Here is a 25,837-nt window from a genome sequence, read left to right as displayed (position 1 = left end):
ACCTCCCGGATGAGATAAATTAATCTAAGAATTCTAATCCCAAGATTATAATCTCGGGATAATTTAGCCAACGTACCAAACGAATCCTTAGTACTACCAGTAGTACATTTGCCTGTTTGACCGTGCTTTTAAAATTAATTTATTTTGAAAAGTGATTTTTTCAGAAGTGCTTTTCAAAAAAGTAATTTTGGTGAGAAGTAGTTTGTGTTTGGATAATCAATTTGAAAAGTACTTTGGAGCAGCAATTAGTGTTTGGTCATGCTATTAAAAAAGTATTTCTAAGCATATTAAAAGTACTTTTCAAAAAAGTATTTTTAAAAAAAAATTATTTTTTTCTATTTTTTCTAGTAAGTTATAAATTGAAAGTGTAAAGTATTTTTATATTTATCTGTGCAATTTAACGGGTTATAGAAGTATTCTAATTAGCAATCCGCTCTTGCCTAAACCTTGTAGTAAAGGACCATATAGAAATTGCAGGTATACTCTTTTGGCTAAGCTTCCTAACTGATAAGGAAGTTTTTATACTGGAGCCATATTTCTTCAAATATATTGGTTAATACTTAAGCTTAGCTTTTGTCTATTCATTAAATCAAATATTGCATGCAGCATGGTAACCTTGTAATGTAAATGGTTGCTAGTAGCTACTTTCATTTGAATATGCTGTCTCTTTTTTCTTGGTCAGATATCAGCATGCTATACTGATAAAACGTATATTGTTTTCCCTCTTCTTTTCTATAAAAAGGATTGCATATATTACAATGCTGTATATTTTTTCATGAACGGATCAAATACCATTTACTATATATCGACAAGACAAACTAAAAAACATCTAGTAATTGGTTTTAGAAAATCGTAGAATATGTTATTACTCTACAATTAACAATCTAGCTGAGGTCTTTTACTGTTACAGAAATATATTGAAAATAAATCAATAGAATAAACTCAAGCAAAATAATCTGATAAGAAATCTGAAACGAGTAGACAAGACATTTCCAGGAAACTATCTTTAGGATAATAATTTCCCCCACACGATACAAATGGTTAAAGGAAAATCTATCCCCAGGATACAATGTTAAATTCTCACGATTGAGCTGGAACAATTATCAGATTTGGAGAAGAGAAAAAGCATTTCGAAAAGAGAAAGCAGATTATGAAATCTTCATCTTCAATTGTATCGGAAATACTCTGTACAACTCTATATAACTAACTTTTACTCTAACCAACTAACTAGTGCCAACTCATGGACAGCTGTACAATTAACAAACTAATATCTAACTACAGTTACAAAGTGAACTAACTACAGTTAAGTAAAAACACACGTGAGCTAAGGCACTGCATGCGTGGACACATCCTTTATACCTCCCCCCCCCAAGCTAGGACTACTAAAGATGTTCTTCAGTCCTAGCTTGGACACCAAATAGTCATGTTGAGATCGCCCAAATCCCTTGGTTAGCAAGTCAGCTTCCTGTTCTGCAGTAGGTACATAGATGGTACTAATCAGTCCCTGTTGAACCTTTTCTCGAATAAAATGACAGTCAATATCAATATGTTTCATGCGTTCATGAAACACTGAGTTCGCAATAATTTGAATAGTTGATTTGCTATCACAGTAGATGGGAACAGAAGAAGAACGAGGGACACCCAACTCCTTGAACAAACCAAGAATCCAAATCACCTCAGCTACTGTAGAGGCCAAACTCCTATACTCAGATTCTGGTGAGCTGCGAGAGATGGTTGACTGCTTCTTGGACTTCCAAGAAATCAAAGAGCTGCCAAACTTGCCAAAACAGCCTCTGATAGACCTGCGTGTATTGGGGCAAGCAACCCAATCAGCATCACAAAAAGCTGAGAGAGAATCTGAGCAGGTAGCACGTAATAAAACACCCAGACCAGGACTAGACTTAACATATCTCACGACCCTTAGAGCAGCCTCGGGTTTACGCATGAATTGACTCAAACACTACACTGCAAATGAAATGTCAGGATGAGTAATAGTTAAGTAGAGCAATTTCCCCATCAGTCTCTGATATGGGCCAGGATTAGAGAGTACAGAATCACCAGTAGAAGCTATATGATCATCAAATTCAGTGGTAGTTAATTTGAGGTTCTTTTCCATAGGAGCGTGAACAGGTTTGGAACCCGCTAACCCCATATCAGAGATCAACTCCAAGGCATACTTGTGTTGGTGCATCAAGATCCCCTTGTCACTCCTAGTAAACTCAATGACCAAGAAAAATTTAAGCTCGCCAAGGTCTTTGATTTTAAAACTGGACTGCAAATCTTCCTTGGTCTGTTGTATAAGCATCATATCATCACATGTGATCAACAGGTCATCAACATAGACTAAAACCACTACCAACTTTCCTGCCACTCGCTTGATGAACAAGAAATAGTCTAGGTGGCTCTATGTAAAATTGAAATCCTACAATGCTGTGGTTAATTTGATGTTCTACTGTCTAGAAGCCTGCTTAAATCCATAGAGTGACTTAAGCAGTTTGCACACTAAGAACTTATTAGTGGAATCATTGAACCCATGTGGAACTGTCATATATACCTCCTCAAAGAGATCACCTTGCAAAAATGCATTGTACACATCCATTTGATGGATGGTCCAATGCCTTGAAGTTGCTATGGAAAGCACACTCCGGACAATCACCATTTTCACCATAGGTGATAATGTCTCTTGATAGTCTGAACCTTCTTTCTAATTATACCCTTTTTGCCACAAGTCTAGCTTTGAACTTTTCAACTTCACTAGAAGCCTTGTATTTGATCTTATAGACCCATTTACATCTAATAGTCTTCTTTCCCTTAGGTAGAAGAACAAGAGCCCGTGTGTTGTCTTCCGAGGTCTTGATTTCTGACTGCATAGCTTCTACCCACCTCTTATCTTTAACTGCCTCTTGGTAAGTCACTAGTTCTACTTCAATAGAAAATTGTGACAGATAACTTTGATATTTAGGTGCAATGTGATCATAGGTGAGTACCTCATAAAGAGGATATTTACAGCAGCCAACAGACTTCCCCTTGGTAGGCTAAGCATAATCCTACATCCATATGGGAGGTTTAGACACTCTCCTTGAATTTCTAATCTCCTGACCATGGGTGTATGGACCACAGCTAAATGATGGAACATCATTAAGAGTGGAATTAGCAGGCATAAAAGCACTATCGGGAATTGTAGTAGGTGCAGTATCTGTGGAGTGGGAAGTCTCGGGTAAAGTAGAAGAGCATGGTGTTGATTGTGTACAAGGTTCCTTATGTGGAACCTGTATTGCAATTGGAGCTGAATCTGTGATAAAATCTCACCTAGGAACAGGACTAGAGTCGAGAAAAAAATCTGTTGAACTAAGGTCCAGTGATTGGAAAGGAAACACATTCTCATAAAAGACTACATCTCTGACAATGAAGAAAACTCTGTGCTCCAAGTCTAATAGCATGTAACCCTTCTGGTGTGCTCCATACCCCAATAGAACAGACCTCACAGCCCTTGGCTCAAACTTATAATGCTTGATTAAGTTTTTTGCAAAGCACAATCATCCTATCACTCTCAGGTGTGGAATAGAAGATTTTTTGCCATGTAACATTTCATAAGGGGATTTGCCTGCAAGAATTGAGGAGGAAATCCTATTGATGATGTAAATAGTTGTGTCAATGCAATGGCCCTAGTACCTAACATGCAAGTGTCCCTATAATCTGATAGCTCTGGCAGTCTTAAGTATATGCCTATGTCTTCTTTCAACTACTCCATTTTACTGGGGGTGTAAGGGTAAGAACTTTGATGTACAATGACATACAATTGAAATAAATCCTTGCAAGAATGATTAAAAAACTCTCTTATATTATCTGATCTAAACACCTTAATTGGCTTGCCATACTGTGTCTTGACCAAAGCAATAAACTTTTTGAGTAAGAAGACCACATCAGACTTTAGTCTCATAAGAAATACCCAAGTCCATCTAGTGCAATCATCCACCAAGGTAAGAAAAAATCTCATTCCATTATGAGTAGTAACTTTATAAGGATCCCAAACATCCATGTGTACCAAGTCAAAACTAGATAAGCTTATGCTCTTACTAAGCGTAAATAGTATTCTAGTTTGCCTTGCTAGTGAACATATCTCACACTTATTCAACTTATTATTACAAAAGAAACTGGTATTATTCAGTAGGCTAGGAATTTTCCTAAGAACCTGCATTAGGACATGTCTTATTCGTTTATTCCATAAGTCTGCACCTGCTCCACTAGTTGCTGCAAAGGCTCAATTTACTTTCCTTCAAACTTATGAAGACAATACATATAATCCATCCTCCTCTTTACCAATCTCCTTCACCTTTCCAGATAATAGGTCCTGAAATATACAATATTGTAGAAATAATGTGACACAACATTTCAAGTCATTTGCCATCTTAGACACTGACAAAAGATTGAACATGAAAGCTGGGACACAAAGAACATCTTTAAGAGTATCACCTCTTGTGAGTTGACATTTCCCCAGATGTGAAATTGTGGTTGAATCTCTAGTAGGTAATTGAACCTGTCATGTTCTTCCTACTGCCATGTAAGCAATGGTATCTCCAATAGAGTTCATGTTTAACAGTTGTATAAATTGATTGTAGTGATCTTGTGTGAAGAACTGGGCTGGAACTACTGCATTACTTGTCTGTTGGTTAGGCATTTGTGGGGTCTGAGACTGCTGCCCTGATCTTTCTAGCAAAACTGTATTCAATTTCCCCTTTGGCTTGAAATCTGGAGGATAACCCACAATCTTGTAGCAATTCTCCTTTAGGTGTCCTGTTTTATAATAGTCTTTTCTAGTATGCCTTTTTAGGTGACAAAATCCACATTCCAAACTATAATTCCTTCTTTTGTTTCCTGATTGTGCAGTAAACAGAGCAGTAGGCTCAATGTTTCCTGCATTTCCATAATTGCTACCAGTGATCATGCGCCTGCTTTCAACTCGAACTAACATGGCATAGGCTTTGTTGATAGACGGCAAGGTAGGCATTAAGAGGATTTGGATTCTAGCTTATTCAAAATTATCACTTAATTGTAACACCCCAGAAAATTTTGAAGTACTTAAGTATAAAATCTGTAAAATTTGGCAAATGAATTTATAAGGTCCCGTTAAAATTTTCTAATGATTTAAGATTTTAAAGTACGACAACGGTATTCGGGAATAACGTATTCTAGTATTAAAGGAGACCCATGGGATTTATGATCAAGTTTGAGTTTTCTTTTGTATTCGACCTCGAATCGGAATTTTGATAATTTTGTTAGAACCGGGTGGTAATTTTGGACTCGGGCGTATGACCGGAATTTAATTTGGATATTTTTAGGATGTTTCGACGTCGCTTCTTCGGGTATATGTGGTATCACAATAATCAAATGAGCTCCTAATTTAGTTTTTATTGAAGCATTAGATCCGTATTGAAATTATGGAGCCATAGCAAAAAGAAACGTCGAATTTGGACATTGTATGAGAGAGTTATGCCCATTCCCGTGTCGAAAAAAACTATTTCCCGTCACCAGTGCCCAGGGCAGCACGGGGCCCTATCCCTGGTGATGGAATTTTTCAGCTACTGGAATCAGCGCCAAAGGCAGTGCCCCACGCCACTTGTGGCTCCCGAAATGCTATATACTTATTTCGGGGTTCATTTTACCCCATTTCTCTTGGCCGAACTTTGGGGTTTTCCTCCATTCTCTCAAGACCTCCAACTCCCCCCATCTTCAAGGTGAGTAATCCCTACTAAATTTATGTTTCATTCCATCAATTCCACTCTAAAACTAACTCAATCCTCCATAACATACATAGATCTTCAAGAAAGTTCTTCAAGAACTCAAGGGAGGGTTTTGTAAGATTTCTTTCAAAAGGCAATCCTACACCCTTAGACTTACATGTATGGATATATTATGGGAATATGAGTATGAGTTAAGCATTGGAACTTATTGTATGGTGATTGGAATCCATAAGTTCCCAATTTAAATACATATCCATTATAGAGATTGAAATGTGATTATTTGGTGGGATTTTGTTGATTGGGTGTGGATGGATGGTCATGTATGTGATGTTAGAAGTTATGAATTGTTTAAGAATGATGATGGGATAAATTATTGATAAATGGTAGTAGTTGGATGAACTAATTCTATGGGTAAGAGATGTAAAGATTCATGCCTACTAGGTGTTTGATAAAATGGCTAAATGGCCTAAATTATGGAATTTGCTCCTAATATTGGTCCAATTGAATTATGTTGATGTAGATTGAAGTTGTAAGAGTAGTAGGTGGTTTTAGTAGCACTAAAAAGTTCCATCAAGGTATGTTGGCTAAACTACTTTCTTAGAATTGAATTCAATGATATTCTCATAAGTTTCAAGTATGGTTGTCTCAAGTTCCTTATTCTATGTTCCGAGTTATTTCCAATAAATTTGATTGTCCTGAATAAGCAAAGTGTCGAGAATTAAGTATTCAAAATGTGTTCAGAATATTCCTAACACATTATGTTATCCTTTGGGAATGTGTTCAAGAATGATACGTGTATTAAAATGTTATGTCTTTGAGTTGTATTTCAAATGAAGGTTATGATTCCAAATTGTGTGAGAAAACTCAATATGCTTAAAACTCTTAATTGCTCATATGTGTACCTAAAGCCTTGATTGGAAATATCTTACCGTTGATAACCTATAAAGATGTGAAAGAAGTATGAAATGCGATGATTGATATAAGTGAAAGTTATACTTGTGGCCAATGGAGCCAATGAAATGAAATGATGTGAGAAAGGTTATGAAATGAGCCTTGATTCAACTATTCCGAATTGACTTCGAAAATAGAATTGCCTAAAAGCCTATAAACTCAAGTCATGCTCATATGTGGTTGTTTTAAGAGACGTTATGATTTGTGAGTATTTTCAATGTGTTTTGCGTTCTTACATATTCGTGAGTGAAAATTGTGTATTGCCTTTTGTGGGAGAAAATGTGTCAAGAATAAATAGTGTGTTATTTATTGATGATTTTAACTTGCGCATCAATTGACAATCATTTTACTCCACTTCTCGGAAAGAAATCTATGGTGCTTAAATTGTTCATTTCTAATGAACTTAAAGTTCTGATTTCCGGAATATTATATGTATGTTGATATTTATGATGATGATACATGAGAGGAAAGAAATAAAAGTGTGGAATAACAAATATGGCCACCGTGCCTTGAATAAAGAATCTTGTGAATGGTCAAAAGAGCCAAGGAAATATTGTTGTTATTATTGGTTGAAAATACTAGTGGAGATTTATACAATGTGGAAGATGATGAGGTAAATACATTTGCACCTATGTTATTTTTGTGAATTATTCCCCTTATTTGGGATAAGATTGATGTGATAAAATTATTTCTCTTAATTGGGATAAGATTGATTGATATAAAAGGGTTGATGTCTCGAATAAGACAACCTAGCCGATCGGGTCGTGATCGAACACCATGTCACACACATGGTGGTGGTTGTGCTGGAAATTGTAATTGAAATTGAGATTTTGGTTGATGTCTTCAAATAAGACAGCCTATCCGATCGGGTCGTGATCGGACTCCGTGCTAAAATTATGGTGGTATTGGTATTAATAATAATTGTGGTTGATTCTCTAATGAGATAACCTAGCTGATCGGGTCATGATCGGACTCCGTGCTAAAATTACGGTGGTATTGATATTGATAGTAATTGTGGTTGATTCTCTAATGAGATAGCCTAGCCGATCGGGTCGTGATCGAACTCCGTGCTAAAAGTACGGTGGCATTGGTATTGTGAACATTGGTGCTAATAATCTCCCAACCAAAAATTGTATATGAAGTTCGTATTTTGAAAATTATTATATTTTAACTGGACATTTGGATATTGTTGATTGTGACTTGTTGTTTCTATGTGTTGCCTTTTCTTATATGTATATTTTATTTTGAAAGAGGACTTTTAGCTATACATACTAGTGCTATTCGACGGTACTAACGTCCCTTTTGCCGGGGGTACTGCATCTTTAATGGATGCAGGTGGTTCTACAACAGGCGGCATTGATCAGTGATAACAGTACACTCTCTTCAGCTAGCTTGGTGAGCCCCACTCCATTTTGGGGCCATGTATCTTTTGTTTCTCATGTACTTTGTGGTTGAGGTATAGCCGGGGCCTTGTTACCGGCTTTTTTATATTTCTCTTCCGTTGTACTTAGAGGCTCCGTAGACAGGTTGTAGGTGGTGTTTAATGTGGAGAATTGAACTAGAAATGTTGGTATTTGGCAAACACATTTTTATTATATCTATAAACTTGTAATACTTGGGAAATTATGAATGAAGTTGCTAATGGATATGAAACGGGATTTGTTAATAAAATATTTTAAATATTTGATTAATGGAGTACATCTCCTCTTTATTCATGGATGAGTTTGGGTAGAAGAAAATCTAATAGGCTTGATCGGCCGGGTTCACTCGGTTGAGCGCCGGTCGCGCTTCTCGATTTCGGGGCATGACATTAATCCCATGAGAAATTGTAATAGACGTTGGTATTCCAACTGTTCAACATACTCTGCAACTGGAGGTGGAGGCAAGATGGAATCATACTCTGCACATAGATCTCTGAGCTTGGTAAAGTATGTAGAAACATAAGAAATTCCTTGAGTCATTGTGAAAATCTCCTTGTGTATATAGTATAGCCTCGATCTATTGACTTTATCAAGGCATTCCTTGAACGCATCCCACATTGTACTAGCATTAGACGAGAAATATACTCCAGTTATCAAATCCTTACTAATATTACTCATCAACCACGAGATCACAATCGCATTGCATCGATCCCAGTGATGTGCTAACACAGATCCAAAGTCCTCCTTTTAAGTCAATCCATCAACTAGACATAATTTATTTTTTCCTAACAAAGCAACCTTCATCGCACGACTCCAGAGAGTGTAGTTCTCCATTCCAGTTAGCACAAGTCCTACATACATGGATCCATGTCCATCGGAAGGATGTAGATATAACGGGTGATTATGATCGGAAATTATGGATCCTCCAATCGTAGTAGCTCCGCTGTTCACAATACTGCTTGATTCATCATAAATCGCCATGAATTACGTCAAATCGAAGTACAAAAAAATTGCAATTGCACAAAATTAGGGTTCTAGAAAATAAAACTAAGTGAATTCTCTCGAGTTTTCTTCAATTGCTGGAAAATACCCTAGAATTACTCGATCCATTGCTCTGATACCATGTTAAATATCATAATTGAGCTGGAACAATTATCAGATTTGGAGAAGAGAAGAAGCATTTCAAGAAGAGAAAGCAGAGAATGAAATCTTCATCTTCAATTGTTTCAGAAATACACTATACAACTCTATATAACTAACTTTTACTCTAAACAACTAACTAGTGCCAATTCATGGATATCTGTACAATTAACATACTAATATGCTAACTACAGTTACAAGGTGACCTAACTACAGTTAGGTTAAAACACACGTGAGCTAAGGCACTGCATGCGTGGACACATCCTTTACATACAATGTCTACTCTAGAAATCAAAGTCGCACTCTTTGATTTCCCTACCACAAGAACTCAACCCAAAAGAATGAAGGATTTGGAAGAAAGTAATTAGGCATAAAGATATCTTATGGAAGATTTCTTCGAAGTTCTTTCAAGACTTTTGTAGAATGCCCTTTATATAGACAAGGTTTATGACTTTTGCCAATGGGTGCTTCATTTAAATTTAAACAAGCAGTTAACAAAGAGTTAGTTACTCATGAAAAAATACACCAGTTTGTTTCACAGAAGGCAACAATTGAATTCAAATTTAAGATAGTATTTTTAAAAAAATTTAAATATTATTATTAAATAATACTTATATATGATTTATATATAACATTTACAACATTAATTTGCGAGAAAAGTCAAGCCAGATATAACCAACTTTGAACATTTTCACGTTTATATACGTAGGGGATTTAAGTTATATTCATTAATTGTGTAAATATTTTTTACACTATAAATTAAAATATTTAATATTATTTTTATCAAATTAACAGTTAACATATATCATTAAAAATTTACGTATAATTACTTTATAAAAAAATCTAATTTTTTTTTGTGATACTAATATTTACTAATATTGTCTCCCTTTGCTTTGCATCTTTCTTCTGGATTTCATGGTATTCCTATTTATCCTATGATTGTTGTTGTGATACTAATATTGTCTCCCTTTTGCCCTTTTGTCTTTTTATTTTTTTTGAGCCGAGGGTCTTTCGGAAATAGCATCTCTACTCCTTCGGGGTAGGGATAAGGTCTGCGTACACACTACCCTTTCCAGACCCCATTAGTGAAATTTTACTGGGTTATTGTTGTTGTATAAGTTTTTTACGTTATTTGAGTGCATAAAACTTAAATTACTCTTGTGTGCAATATTGAAAGGGAAATCTTAGTCAAACAAGGCACGATATGAGACACGACAGCAAGTCCCATGCATTCAAGAAACATAATTTTTGGTTTCATACACCTAAAAGGTTGAAGTTTTGGAAAATAATTAAATACAACCCCATGGCTAACCCCTTGGACACCAAACAAGAAAAGAAGCAAAAATCGCATTGTCCAAGTTTGAAAAATATGCAACATGTGGTTATCCTAGAGAAGAAATAAGCAGCATTAGACTCATTATGCAAATGCTCCAAATTTCCATTGAGCCAAAACGTAATTATTACTCTTATCAACTTTTTCCTTGCTTTAGCCTGGTCAAACTGGTGGGGTTGCTTTCTTACTTGGATGGTTTAATTAGTCTATACCCTAATAAATGGATTATAAATAAGCCCGTGGGATAAAGAACTATTATGTCAAAGAGTATAATATATTTTATTTGTCAAAATATTAAGTTCTTGATGTCCTTATTCCTTAATGTGACAGCCAAGTCGCCATAAATTCCTATACTCTTTAGTTGAACCTTTTCTTCCTCATCGTTAACTAAGTAAATAAAAAATAAAACATAAGGAAAGGAAAGAAGAAGAAATAGCTTATTACGCTGATTAAATGGTAGAGAACTAGTTGCATTCTATTTTGCAACTTAATTCACTCCACAGTCCACACTGATCGTGTACATATATAGTTCAAATCTCATCAACATTTACTCTCTCCTTTCTTCGAAAAAACAAAGTTATTCATACTGGTGTTTATATTAAACTATAATATTATTTAATCATGATTGGTGAATGGTGGTAAAAATAATTCAAGAATGTGTTACCTATAGAGATATATGTCATATATTTATTGTATCAATGTAAACATAATAAAAGCTTATGTTCTCCCTTATTATATATTCATTGGCATAAACATTAATTATAAAAAAAAATGAATTTTGTTCAAATACTAAGCGTAAAAAATCTTTTTTTCAAATATCCTCTTCCCATAGAAAACGGCGAAGAGAAAATTAATTGAAATCCTATATAAATAGTCAATTGAATTTATTATTTTTAAATAGTATTTATAATTTCAAAAAGAATAAATTATATATTATTTGAATTATATTTATTATATATATTCATTGATTATTTTTAATTTAAGCGATTGAACAGATAAATATTTATGATAATTAATTTGGATGCCAAAGGTATAAATGTTGACAAGAAAGGTTCTTCTCCTCTCTCATTTGGGCAGGCCCCAGTTAGTTGCCAGATATGTGGGCCATTGATGCTTTGCAATTGACAATTGGAAAGCTAAAGCTGTATTATCCAATTCAGAAGCATAACATTCAAACACGTGTGTCCAACAAAATGGGACCCCCTCACTCCCCAAATTTCAAGTCAATCACTCAATTTCCGGTATTCCATAAATACAGTTTCATAATAATAGGAGTAATACTTCTCCTATTTATTAAATTTCTGGCAGGTCAAATGTTCACTGTAATTTTATTTAATAACAGATTTAATTTATTTGTAATACTTTTTGCATAATAACGCAATTTAACATACTATAATAAATTATCAGTTTTATTTTTCAGATAACATTTTTTAATAAATGTTTACAAAATTTCATGCATTATTAGTGTATAGAAATATAGATAGAGAAAGGATTACATTCGAAACTATTTTTGTAGTTAGTATACTGAAACATTTCTATTAATTAACTTTTCTATATAGACTGACTAATGTAAAGTTTTTTCCATACTATTAATATAACTGTTATTATAATTGTCTTTAGTTGATCTATTATCTAAATATTAAGTTGTTAGTGCATAAAACTTGATATTGTTATATGTGAGCAATGATCTAAACTTTGTTCTAAAAAAATATTTAGCAATCACTCTATAATCACTCAATTTTCAAAACTATGTTGTTAAATAAATACATACAAGAGAGCTGATCAAGGCAAATTGCACCTCAACTCTCGAAAATTAAATTTGTCTAATTATTTAAATTTATAACACCGCCTTTATTATTTTGCTTACACAGTTAATATAAAATAAGTCAATTTTATTATAATTCTCACATTACGGAGCTGTACATTTTAAATATGGATATGATATTTTATATATTAAGCTAATTTTTTCAGTCATTACTTTAAAATATATTCATATTATCATTAATTTAAAAGTAAGTTAAAATTAAATTTTATTTAGTGTGTACATTGTAAGATCCGATTTGACCATAGATTTTGATTATTATTTTTCAAAAAAAAATAAAAAAATTATTTTTTATAGAATATGATCACTTTCTGAATAATTTTTTATTTTTGTTTCAAGTTCTCAAAAAATAGTTTAAGGCAGTTTTTGGGGAAAAATTTTTCTTCTACTCACAAAATTTTAACTTTTTTTTTTTCAAATAAATTTCATGTCTAGACACAACTTCAACTTCAAAAAGTTATTATTCAACACAACTTTAATTTTTTTTAAAAAAAATTCAACCAAATATATGTCCAAACGTTAGTTTTAAATAAAACCGAGGGATATATAATATATTAGAGGGAGGAGAGATTCATTGCTACATAATCTGCGGTGATAGAGGGAAAAAAGATGGATAAATGCAGTCGGAATGAAATTGAAATGCGGCCTAAATGCACATTCCACCTAAATGAAATTGAAATTCATATTAAATTCACGCGTCTTGAGTACTACTAATTAGAAGAAAGGAAGAAAGAAAGAAAGCAGTAGCAGTAGACAGTAGTAGTAGTAATATTCATGAAATCCGTGCAAACCACAGTAGTAGTTGTAACCATTCATAGCTATAGAGATTATATACCAAACAAAAAGACAGCAATAACACACAGAAAAAGATAAGAAGAAAAATAGAGAGAAGAAATTTCCTCCTTTGCCATTTTATATTCAGACCCTTCAGTCATTGCTCAGTTTCAGGTACTCTTAAGCTCGGATTTAGTATAAATTTGTGTAATTTAAAGACCTTTTAATTTTAGTTTGATTTGAAAATCGTGAGTTCAAATATGTAGATCCGCCCATGGTCCAAAGGTTGCAGCTTTTATACTACTTAATGTTTTATTTCTTGGATTATTGATTGTTTATTTGAAGATTAAACTAGGTTATTTCTTAGTTTTTGTTTGATACCCTTTTTGGGTTTTGTGTCATTTTTGAGTTTGATGGTCAAAGATTGCAACTTTTTTCTACTGACTATCCATTTCGTGATTATTCCTTGTTTTGGAGCTTACACTGTAATTTAGTTTCAGTAATTGTTTGTTTGTTTGATGATTAAAATTGGTCATTTCTTGGTGGGGTTTTGTGTTATTGATTAGCTTGACTTGAGATTTTAGCTTTCAAATTCAGGTGCCAAGAGCTGCAAACTTAGGTATCTTTTTTGTAAAAGTGGAGGGTATAATAAGATCACTGTTTGATAATAGTTGAAAATTTGGAGCAAATGGGGGGTGAGAGTGATGAAGCTAATACTGAGATGATGCGGAGACTTCAGTCATCATTTGGGACATCATCTTCTTCCCTACAGAAACCCCAATATATTTTGACGAACCAACTTGACATACCTCAGTTGTCTACTTCCCAGTTTCATGGTCAAATGCGGCAGTTTTCTCCTAATTTCGGTGTTGAAAATAGTACCAAAAGGGTTGGTGTGTCGCCTTCTCATCCACAAATGCCCCCTATTTCGCCATATTCTCATATCCCAGTTAGCAGGCCAACAAGTCAGCAACACGGTATGCAGAGTTTTACTACTCAAGGGTCCTCACATTCGCGTTCTTTATCACAACCATCGTTTTTCTCACTTGATTCATTGCCACCCCTGAGCCCTTCACCGTATAAGGAATCCCTCTCGACGTTCATCTCTGACCCTGTCGCAGCTGATATGTCAATGGAGGATCGGGATGGAAATTCACATTCCTCATTGCCGCCCTCACCTTTCTCTAGGTGTAATTCATCAAGGGCAGGAGAGAGTCTTCCTCCTCGTAAGGCTCATAGAAGGTCTAACAGTGATATCCCATTTGGCTTTTCTACTATTATGCAGTCCTCACTGCAGCTTGTTCCATCAAGGAGTCCTGCACAGTTGGTTAAACGTGAAGCTTATTGGGATAAAAGCAATGATAAAAATGCTGAGGGAATGGGTGAAAGAAAATTTGAAGGAGAAGTCGTGGATGACCTGTTTTCCGCATATATGAATTTGGACAATATTGAGTCATTGAACTCCTCAGGTATAGATGAGAAGCAGGGTAATGAGAACCGTGAAGATTTAGATAGTAGAGCAAGCGGTACAAAGACTAATGGATGTGACAGCAGTGACAACGAAGCAACAAGCAGTGTGAATGACAGCGGCAGCAGTATGCATACACTAGGGATGTCTTCTTCAACTGAGAAGAGGGAGGGGATCAAAAGGAGTGCTGGGGGAGATATTGCTCCGACCGTCAGACACTACAGGAGTGTTTCGATGGATAGTTTTATGGGGAAGTTAAACTTTGGTGATGAGTCGCCGAAGTTGCCTCCATCCCCTGGACCCCACCATGGCCAACTCTCCCCCACAAATTCACTTGATGCGAATTCGGATAGTTTCAGTTTGGAGTTTGGGAATGGCGAATTCAATGGAGCTGAATTGAAGAAAATTATGGCGAATGAGAAACTTGCTGAGATAGCCTTAGCTGATCCGAAACGTGCCAAAAGGTAGTGTTCCCTTCAAAGTGATGCATGGATTTTGATTTCCTTTTTTCCATGCTGCTGACTTACCATATATTTTATATTTATTGTTTTAGGATTTTGGCCAACCGTCAGTCTGCTGCTCGTTCGAAAGAGCGAAAGATGAGGTATATTGCGGAGTTGGAACACAAGGTACAAACCTTACAGACTGAAGCAACCACATTGTCTGCTCAACTCACTCTACTGCAGGTAATCATCTCAAATTTTGGTATCGTTTAGTTCAAAGCTTCTTGTCTTCCTGTTCTCATATCTTTGACATGTCTTCTAATTGCATTCAGAGAGATTCTTCTGGACTCACAAGCCAAAACAATGAGCTAAAATTCCGTCTGCAAGCTATGGAGCAGCAGGCTCATCTCCGTGATGGTATGCATGTTTCTTTTGCGATACATTTCTTTCATATTTCTTCTCAAAATACATGAGTTCGTACTCAAGTATTTAATTTATGTGACATAGTTTCGCTGCAGCCAAAATGGTCTCTTCCTTCGAAAATGACTGATTGATATTTGCTTGCAATTAGCATTGTTTCTGGATTGATTATGATACTCTGTTTATGACAATGCTAATAGTAAAAATGCAAATCTCCAAAATTTTAAAGCCTGTGAGGTTTTGCAGTCTTGAAGTCAAGTATCAAAACCTCTTTTTGCTTTTTTATTAATTTTTGAATAAGTATCAAACCTTATGGTATGTTTTCTTGAATATGGCAGCTCTAAATGAAGCATTAACTGCTGAAGTTCAACGCTTGAAGATTGCTACTGCTGAACTAAATGGAGATGCTGCAAAGTTTCAGCAGCTTTCTCTCAATCCCCAGATGTTCCACTTGCAGCGACAGCAGGCTACTCAACTAAGCATGCATCAGTTGCAACATCAGCAGCAACAACAACAAGAAAAAGCATCATCGCAACATCAACAGCATGCGCAGACAAAGCCACAGCAGCTTAACAGCAGTGCACCTGCGAAGCACGAGTCGAAGTAGTTGGAAATGTCTGGTTCTCATTATATTTATATTAGCCTCTATGATAGTTTCATAACTAGTAAGTTCATTCAATGCATTCATTCATTAGTTCTCCATTCACAACAAAACACCCTAAGATGTCAGTAATTTCTCCATTCATTCAAAGCGTGCATGTTCATTTTTGTGACTGTCATTTGGTTCAAAGATAACATTAGAATTTTTTGTCATGATATTTGTAAAGTTGAGTTAAATTCAACGTTCCCTCTGTTCTTTTCAGTTTACGACCAGTTATTTCTTAATCGGCCTCTATTAGTGCTCCTAAATGTGTGTGTCAATGGGGATATTGCCCCGAACTTAAGTCATCATGTCAAAGTTGGGTGATGTTGACCCTCGTAGTTTATGCCAAACCTAGAGCGAATGTTTGTTTTACAACTATAATGTGAGAATCAGTCTTGGAATCAACCATTGATGCTTGCGTCAAAGTATGCTGGCTACGTTGAATTTCTTGGAGTGTGGTCCTTCCCCAAACCTGAATTCTTTGGAGTGTCGTCCTTCCGAAACCTACACGAATGCAAGATACTTTGTACACTTAGCATATTCGGTTTGATTCAATTCTAATAGCTTACTAGTGAAGTGAGGTCCAAAATCATATAAGGCAGCAGGGCATTCATTCATTCAACTAGTCTCTAACACCCTTTAACACATTCAGATCCGGACAACAAGAGCGTGAATAATAACATAACACAAGGGCTGAACATCGTGAAACACAATGATAGATATGAGTTCGACTCTAATACTATGTAAAGAAAACTAAATTTAGATTAAACTCAAAATCCAAAACGGACAAGTTTGACTTGGATATCATGTAAAGAAAATGAAGTTTTTGTGAGATGAGTATTGTCTAAAACAATGTTCTAGGCTTCTCTGAAGTGGTGTAAATAAATGTTCATAAATAAGTAACTATGATTATATGTATTTGCGTCAAAGGAACACCAAGTCAGGATGGCCGAGTGGTCTAAGGCGCCAGACTCAAGTTCTGGTCCTCGTGAGAGGGCGTGGGTTCAAATCCCACTTCTGACAATTGTTTTGCCTTTGCATTTTTCTGCGCCCTTTATTCCTCTTATAAATACATACATAGCCCCTTACACTGGGCACCAATTTCCACCTAAACACTCTAACTAAGGTTTGTTCCATGCTACAAACCACCAATTTCCACCTAAACACTCTAACTAAGGTTTGTTCCATGCTACAAACCACTACAAAAACTATCACTCGTGAACTTCACATGCCTGACATGTCAAAAAGAACGACTAAAAAAGCGCCATGTGGCTTTTAATTTGCAAGCCTAACTTTTAACTTTCTTCTTCCATACAACTCACCCCACCTCAAATAGTAGTTTAGATAGCTTTTGCGAATCCCCACTCTGTCTTATTCTATAACGTCTCCCCCCTCCTCCCTTACACTGTTGTTGTCTCCCCACCGTAGCCCCTACTCACAATTTTCAAATACCCATAAAGAAGAAGAAAGCTTTAAAATTTGTAAAGGCCAATTTTATAATCAGACCCCTCATGACTAACCACTACAAAAACTATCAACGTGAACTTCACAGGCCTGGCATGTCAAAAAGAACAACTAAAAAAGCGCCATGTGGCTTTTAACTTTGGCTAATCCCAAAAATAAAGTTTTTCAGCAAGCCTAACTTTTAACTTTCTTCTTCCATAAAACTCACCCCCACCTCAAATAGTAATTTAGATAGCGTTTGCAAATCCCCACTTCGTCTAATTCTATAAAGCCTCCCCCTCCCCCCTTACACTGTTGTTGTCTCCCCACTGTAGTCCCTACTCACAATTTTTAGATACCCATAAAGAAGAAGAAAGCTTTAAAATTTGTAAAGGTCAATTTTATTTGTGAGTTAAATTTTGTTTGAATTTATCCGAAGTTGATGTGTTCTTTGTTCTTCCCAAATGAAAGAAAGAAGAGGTGGACGTTTTCAGCTGTACTTTTATTTTCCTTGTTTTTTGTTGATATATATATATATATATATATATATATATATATATATATATATATATATAATGTGTGTGTGTGTGTGTGTCGCCATCGACCACCACTTTTGGCACCCAACTCCACTGTAATCACAATCGAACAACCACCCTACTACCTTCAAATCGTTCATGATTGGATTTGACAAGTCTTTAATGAGTTTAGCAGGACCTCTCTAACCAAAGACATGAAGGAATGAAATAGATGAAGGTGTTATTTTGGTGCTGTCTTTATGGAGATGATAGTGGATGGTGATTTTTTTGGGTTGTGAAATTTTCGGTTGATGATGCCTGAAGCGGGTGGAGCAAAAAATATGATTCTTTTAGCATTTCACGCGCCCAAGAGAAGTATAAATCACATAATATGCCACATCATCGCTATGTGTTTAATAGACACATACGTGTTGGAGTTTAAGTGTCTAAATGGAATAAATCTTAGTTAGAGTATTTAGGTAAAAATTGGTACCAAGTTTAAGGGGTTGTATATGTATTTGGCCAATTTATTTTGTAATGATAATATAAGACCAGCTTCTGCATACTAGCCTTCACATCCCTTTTTTTTTCTGCATCTTTTTCATTCGTAAACATTTGTTTCAATATAATTAAGAATATCATAAAAAGGTTATGAATTCATAAACAATTCTTTTACAAATGACTTACTAATTCTGGTTATGTCAATATTTTTTACAGAAAAATGACAACAAGTACAGAACAACAGAATGGTTCTATTGGGACTACTGCTGCAATGGCTACTGCGTCTTCAAGTCGCACAACTCCTGCACCGGCGATGGCACCGGCAGAAAAGCCCGGAAAGTTTTTCGGCGTGGACTTTCAGCGTTGGCAGCAGAAAATATTCTTCTACCTGACCTCACTTATTTTACAGCGCTTTATCAGCGAAGATGTTCCAGTTCTGGGAGAAGAAACTCCTGAAAATGAGCGATTTGTGGTCACGGAGATATGAAAGCATTCTGACTTCTTATGCAAAAATTATATTTTAAGTTGCTTGGAAGACAACTTGTACAATGTTTATAACGTCATGAAAATATCACGAGAGTTGTGGAATGCTCTTGAAAAGAAGTACAAGACTGAAGATGTTGGACTTAAGAAGTTTGTGGTCGCCAAATTTCTGGATTTCAAAATGGTTGACGGTAAATCTGACATAACGCAAGTCCAAGAACTACAAGTGATTGTTCATGACCTTCTTGCTGAAGGTATAAATCGAGTCAATATTTTTATTCAAGATATTAATTTTTTTACTAATTATAAATTTATGGTTGAAAGTATGGTCATAAATAAAGCGTTTCAAGTTGCGACATTTATTGAAAAGCTGCCTCCACTGTGGAAGGACTTTAAGAATTACTTGAAACATAAGCACAAGGCAATGACGCTTGAAGACCTTATTGTTCGTCTACGGATTGAAGAGGACAACAAGGTTGCTGAGAAGAAGTCCCGTGGTAACTCAACAATAATGGGAGCAAATATTGTTGAGGAAACATCTACAAGCAACAGAAAGAGAAAGAAGTTGTCTGGTCCAAAGAATTACCCCAGCAAGAAGAAGTTCAAAGGTAATTGCCACAACTGTGGAAATATTAGACATAAGGTTGTGGATTGTCGTGCACCGAAGAAGGACAAGAAGAAGAGTCAAGCAAACATAGTTAAAAAGAATGATGAAATTGAGGACTTATGTGCCATGCTATCTGAATACAGATTGGTAGGAAATCCCAAGGAGTGGTGGATTGATTTTGGAGCCACTCGCCATGTTTGTGCTAATAAAGAATTATTTGTCTCTTATGTTCCCGCAGAGCCCGATGAGACTATCTTTATGGGAAACCCCGCAACAACAAAAATTGAAGGAGTTGGAAATATATCTTTGAAGATGACTTCGGGTAAAGTTGTGACTCTAAACAATGTTCTCCATGTTCCTGAAATTTGCAAGAATTTGGTCTCTACTGGACTTCTTATCAAGAATGGATTTAAGTATGTGTTTATTTCTGAAAAAGTTATAATAAGTAAGAATGATGTGTATGTAGGAAAAGGTTACCTAACCGAGGGCCTTTTTAAGTTGAATGTAATAGCTATTGATATCAATAGAGTTCAAGCTTCTTCTTACTTACTTGAGTCAAATAATTTATGGCATTCACGTTTAGGTCACCTCAATTTCAAAACTATACGAAAAATGGTTAACTTGGAATATTGCCTAAATTTGAATGCGATAATTTGAAATGTCAAATATGTGTGAAATCTAAGTATGTCAAACATCCTTATAAGTCGGTAAAGGAATTCTAATCCTTTAGACTTAATTCACACAGATATTTGCGAGATGAAGTCAATACCATCTCGCGGTGGAAAAAAGTATTTCATAACTTTTATTGACGACAATACTAGATATTGCTATACTTACTTACTTAATAGTAAAGATGAAGCAATTGAAGCATTCAAGCAATACAAAAATGAAGTTGAAACGCAACTAAATAAAAAGATCAAAATGATAAGAAGTGATAGGGGTGGAGATTATGAATCTCCTTTTGAAGAAATATGTTTGGAATACGGCATTATTCACCAAACAACTGTCCCTTACTCGCTGCAATCTAATGGAATTGCGGAAAGAAAGAATAGAACGTTAAAAGAGATGATGAATGCCTTGTTGATAAGTTCGTGTTTACCCCAGAACTTGTGTGTGTGTGTGTAGGGGGGGGGGAGGGGAGCTATTCTTACACCTAATCAAATACTCAATCGAGTTCCCTATAGTAAAACGCAATCCATTCCATATGAAAAATGAAAAAGTAGGAAACCCAACTTAAAATATCTTAAAGTGTGGGGGTATTTGGTTAAAGTATAAGTTCCTAAACCTAAAAGGGTAAAGATTGGACCGAAAATGGCTGATTGTGTTTTCATAGGATATGCAAAAAATAGTAAGGCATATCATTTTCTGGTCCATAAATCAAAAAATCCTGACATTCATATTAATACGGTAATCTAATCCGATAATGCTGAATTCTTTGAGAATATTTATCCGTATAAAAATGAATACGAGTCATCTAGTGAAAACTCTAAGCGACCTCGAGAAGAAGCAAAGGAAAGTACGTTTAATGAGGAAAATCCAAGACATAGTAAACGTCAAAGGACAACTACTTCCTTTGGACCAGACTTTCTGACATTTTTGTTAGAAAATGAGCCTCAAACGTTTAAAGAAGCAATGTCTTATTCGGAAGTACAGTTTTGGAAAGAGGCAGTCAATAGTGAGATAGAATCCATATTAAGTAATCATACTTGGAAATTGGTTGATCTTTCTCCAGGAAATAAACCTTTGGGTTCTAAGTGGATTTTCAAAAGGAAAATGAAAGCTGTTGGTACTATTGACAAATATAAGGCAAGATTAGTTGTCAAAGGGTTTAGATAATGAGAAGGTCTTGATTACTTTGATACATACTCACCGGTAACCAGGATTACATCTATTAGGGTGTTAATAGCGTTAGCCGCCATGTATGGTCTTGAAATCCATCAGATAATATGAAGACAACCTTCTTAAATGGATATTTGGAGGAAGAAATTTATATGGAACAACCTAAAGGGTTCGTAGTTCCAGAAAAAGAAAAGAAGGTGTGCCAACTTGTTAAGTCTCTTTACAGATTGAAACAAGCACTCAAACAATGGCATGCAAAGTTTGACAAAATAATGTTGGCAAATGGATTTAAGATTAATGAGTGAGATAAATGTGTTTACATTAAAAACACTCCAAATCATATAGCCATTGTATGTTTATATGTTGATGATATGTTAATAATGAGCAAAGACATTGCAGATATAAATGCTACTAAGCGTATGCTTGCTAGCAAGTTTAATATGAAAGACTTAGGAGTTGCTGATTTAATTCTAGGAATTAAAATCCATAGGACTCCTCAAGGACTGGCATTGTCTCATTCTCATTACGCTAAAATGGTACTTGAAAAATTCAAGTACTTAGATTTCAAAGTCGCAAAGACCCCGATTGATGTAAATGTTGCTCTTACAAAGAATCTAGGTCAGAGCAAATCTCAACTGGATTATGCTCGAGTGTTGAAAAGTTTAATGTATATCATGAATTGTACACGACCTGATATAGCTTGTGCAGTAAGTAAACTGAGTCGTTACACAAGTAATCCCGACCAAACTCATTGGATGACAATGAAACGAGTTTTGGGGTATCTAAAACATACCCAAGATTATGTTTTGCACTACAATAAATATCATGCGGTAATTGAAGGATATAGTGATGCAAATTGGATCACAGGGTCATCAGAAACAAAGTCCACAAGTAGATACATGTTTACTATTGGTGGAGGAGCAGTGTCTTGGAAATCAACCAAACACACATGCATCGCTCGCTCTACAATGGAGTCTGAGTTTATAGCTTTAGATAAGGCTGGAGAAGAAGATGAATGACTCCGGAATTTCTTGGAAGATATTCCATTTTGGCCCAAACCAGTGGCTCCTATATGCATACATTACGATAGTCAAGCGACAATAGGAAGGGCTGGAAGCGTTATGTATAACGGAAAATCTTGTCACATACGACGAAGATATAATATCGTTATACAACTACTCTCTAGTGGAATTATCACAATTGACTACGTAAAGTCAAAAGATAATATGTCAGATCCACTTATAAAAGGCCTAAATAGAGAGGCGGTTGATAAATCATCGAAGGGAATGGGACTATGGCCGAGGACAAGTCACTGTGGCAGTAACTCTACCTAGAAGAATAAAGATCCCAAGATCTAGGTTCAAGGAGATCAAACAAAGTCATTAGTGTTAGTTTAACATTGTCAAATAAAATTTTGGTCTATTCTCGTGATGAGACAATGTTCAGTACCAAGGATAAAGCATTAAGGCTTTTTAATGGTTTCTAAGTTTGATACAGAGTATATCAAATAGTGTATCTATGGGATAACACGTTTAGGAATCACCTATATAAGTGTGAAGTATAAGCTGCTTCAAGGAGAATTCTGTAAGGCCAGTTCTCTACGCACTTATGAACCAGGCAGTGTTCATGGCTGAAACAAACACAACAATGAGAACCAAAGGCGGTTAAAGGGTTGATTGTGTGACTTATGTCTATCTAGGTATACACCAAAGTTCGACGGTTCAAAGATATTAAATCTACCGATTGACCGAGTATATCCGACTTAAGTTCACTATGGAAAGTTCAAAGGTAAACCTACTTATCCAGATGCGATTAATCATTGCTTATAAATCATACAATTTTTGATGCATGTATATTTTTATATAGTTGTTCCCCATTCATGTGGGGGATTATTGGGTTTTGTCTAATTAGATAAGAGGTGTGAATGGTAAATGGAGGGAAAAGATTTGGAGGAAAACGAAAAGTTTGAAGTTGTTTCCTTTACTAATGCACTTTGTCCCTCATCGAAAAAAGGAAAGAAAATCTTTTTGCTTATATATAGAAGCACATCTTCTAGCTCTTAAAGAGTTTTGTGGACCACATTTATTTCCCGTTTTCCGTTATACAATTTCTTTTCTAATATTTTTCGCGGAATTTTAATTTAAAATTTGCGGTTCCCAACGGTCATTTTGAGTTTAAAATTCGAAACCAGATTTATGTCGAAATGGTACCTCATATGAACAGGTACCTTCGCACCTATTCAACCCAGCCCGTTTGACTATAAATTCAGAGGTTTTGCCTCAATTTTGAGCACCAAAAATTTGCATACTCTCCCCTCTCTCTTCTGCATTTCTACAGTGTTTTTCCAAAGCAAAAACATAAGCACAAGTGTGGTTTACTGCCATTTGTTGAGTTCGATAAAGTTATGTAATTTTCATTGCCGGTGTTACAGAATAGTTATTCCGTTCTATCCTGGGAGGGATTAATCCAATAACCTTGGGCAACAGTGAGGGGATTAAATTCCTTAAGAAAACACAATTTTTTGTTGGATTCGAAACTTTTATTTATCTTTGTTTTTATTTTGTTTCTGCTTCTGTTTGTTTTATTTTTTGCAGAAATTATTTTCGAACACGGCTTTATAGCATTTTTTTTCTATCATTGGAAATTGAAATAACATGTGCAATAGTGTTGTATGTGACCAATCATTCCCTGCATGTGCTAGTCGATCTACACTATCTGCTTTGGGAAATACTAGTGTTAGTGTCTGGATCTTTATAGCAAAGATAAAAGGGGCAAGTGCATAGATAGCCATTTTCAGGGATGCTATTTAGATATTAGCCATAACTTATTTAATTTTGAACTTTAAAAATAAAAATCGTAACTTCAGGACAATTTAAAATATTTTTGTCCTGAAAAATTAAAATGCAAAGCTAAATTTCAGGATGCACTGGGTAATTCTTAAATAGCAACGCCTTAGAGTGTCATCTGGTGTCATTTCTACGAGATAAATGCACCATCGAAACTGGTTAGTTTCTACCACCTCAAAGAATATAATTGTAATGCCCCGACCGGTCATTTTGAGTATTACAGCCCCGTTCCCCTATTTACTGCTCAATTTATGCTTTACAGTTGTTGTATGACTTACCGAGATAATTGGTTCGGGTTCGGTGAGGTTTTGAAATGAATTGAGATACTTAGTTTCCAAGATGAAAACTTAAGTTGAAAAGATTGACCGGATGTTAACTTATGTGTAAATGACCCCGAAATAGATTTTTGATGATTCCAATAGCTCCGTATGGTGATTTTGCACTTAGGAGCATATCCGAAAAATTATTTGGAATTCCGTAATTTAATTAGGCTTGAAATGGCTAAAAATAGAAATTTAAGTTTGGAAATTTGACCGAGGGGTTGACTTTTTGATATCGGGATCGGAATCCGATTATGGAAATTTGAATAGGTCCGTTATGTCGTTTATGATTTGTGTGAAAAATTTCAGGTCAATCAAACTTGATTTGATAGGTTCGACATCGAATGTAGAAGTTGAAAATTCTTAGTTTCATTAAGCTTGAAATGGGGTATGATTCATGGTTTTAGCGTTGTTTGATGTGATTTGAAGTTTTGACTAAGTTCATATGATATTTTAGGATTGTTTGGTGTATTTGGTTAAGGTCCCGAGGGTCTCGGGTGAGTTTCGGATGGTTAACGGAACCAATTTGGACTTAGAAGAAATCTGGCAAATTTCTATTTTCTGGTGCTGGGCTGGCCTGGGCAGGGCGCAAGTGCGAGGGGATTAACCGCATCTACGAGCCTGCAGGTACGAGTGAGGCTCCGCAGATGCGGACTTGAGGGAGAGGCATGTTCCGCAGGTACGGGGGATGGAGCGCAGAAGCGGCTCCGCAGGTGCGAGAGATGGAGCGCAGGTGAGGAATTTGAGAAACCAAGTGGCTTCCGCAAAAGCGGAAATTGCACTGCAGAAGCAGTTCCACAGGTGCAGATAGGGGGTCGCAGGTGCGAAAAGCCTGGACAGAATGTTAAAAACAAGGTTCGCAATTTTAGCTTCATTTCTAACATTTCCAACACGATTTTGGGGCGATTTTCAGAGAGAATTCACGGGAAAACTTGAGGTAAGTCACTTGTGATCATTGTTAGTCAATAATATTGGATTATCATTTAAGGTCGAGTTGTTGTCGGAATTTGGTAAATTTGGTATGGTTGGACTCGTGGTTGAAGGAAAGTTCATATTTTGTAACTTTTGTCGGGTTCGAGACGTGGACCTCGCTGGCGATTTTTGAGTGTAATTTCGAATTTTTGTGG

General features: G+C 35.7%; 2 protein-coding genes and 1 non-coding gene across 4 annotated transcripts; all 3 read left to right on the top strand.

The window, feature by feature from the left end:
• The first annotated feature begins 13,175 nt into the window (after positions 1-13,175).
• Positions 13,176-16,375, top strand: LOC104116603 (bZIP transcription factor 29-like). 2 transcript variants are annotated; one of them, XM_009627493.4, is made up of 5 exons: positions 13,176-13,356; positions 13,780-15,114; positions 15,204-15,336; positions 15,426-15,510; positions 15,852-16,375. In XM_009627493.4, exons 2-5 carry the CDS (start codon positions 13,871-13,873, stop codon positions 16,118-16,120), a joined length of 1,731 nt encoding a protein of 576 aa, XP_009625788.1. In that variant the 5' UTR covers positions 13,176-13,356; positions 13,780-13,870; the 3' UTR covers positions 16,121-16,375. The 2 variants fall into 2 exon arrangements, with proteins under 2 accessions (XP_009625788.1, XP_009625795.1); XM_009627500.4 differs by having other exon boundaries at positions 13,217-13,356; positions 13,767-15,114.
• Positions 16,376-17,095: 720 nt separating this feature from the next.
• Positions 17,096-17,179, top strand: TRNAL-CAA (transfer RNA leucine (anticodon CAA)). Its single transcript has one exon. It is a non-coding gene; the product is annotated as a tRNA-Leu (tRNA).
• Positions 17,180-21,924: 4,745 nt separating this feature from the next.
• On the top strand, positions 21,925-22,563 carry LOC138899680 (secreted RxLR effector protein 161-like). The gene has a single exon (XM_070186361.1). It carries the CDS (start codon positions 21,925-21,927, stop codon positions 22,561-22,563), a length of 639 nt encoding a protein of 212 aa, XP_070042462.1.
• Positions 22,564-25,837: the final 3,274 nt, after the last annotated feature.

The sequence above is a fragment of the Nicotiana tomentosiformis genome, chromosome 10 (genome assembly GCF_000390325.3).
Source record: "Nicotiana tomentosiformis chromosome 10, ASM39032v3, whole genome shotgun sequence".
Taxonomy (NCBI): domain Eukaryota; kingdom Viridiplantae; phylum Streptophyta; class Magnoliopsida; order Solanales; family Solanaceae; genus Nicotiana; species Nicotiana tomentosiformis.
The sequence above is the reverse complement of the archived record's forward strand: the minus strand, read 5'-3'. Positions and strand labels throughout refer to the sequence as shown.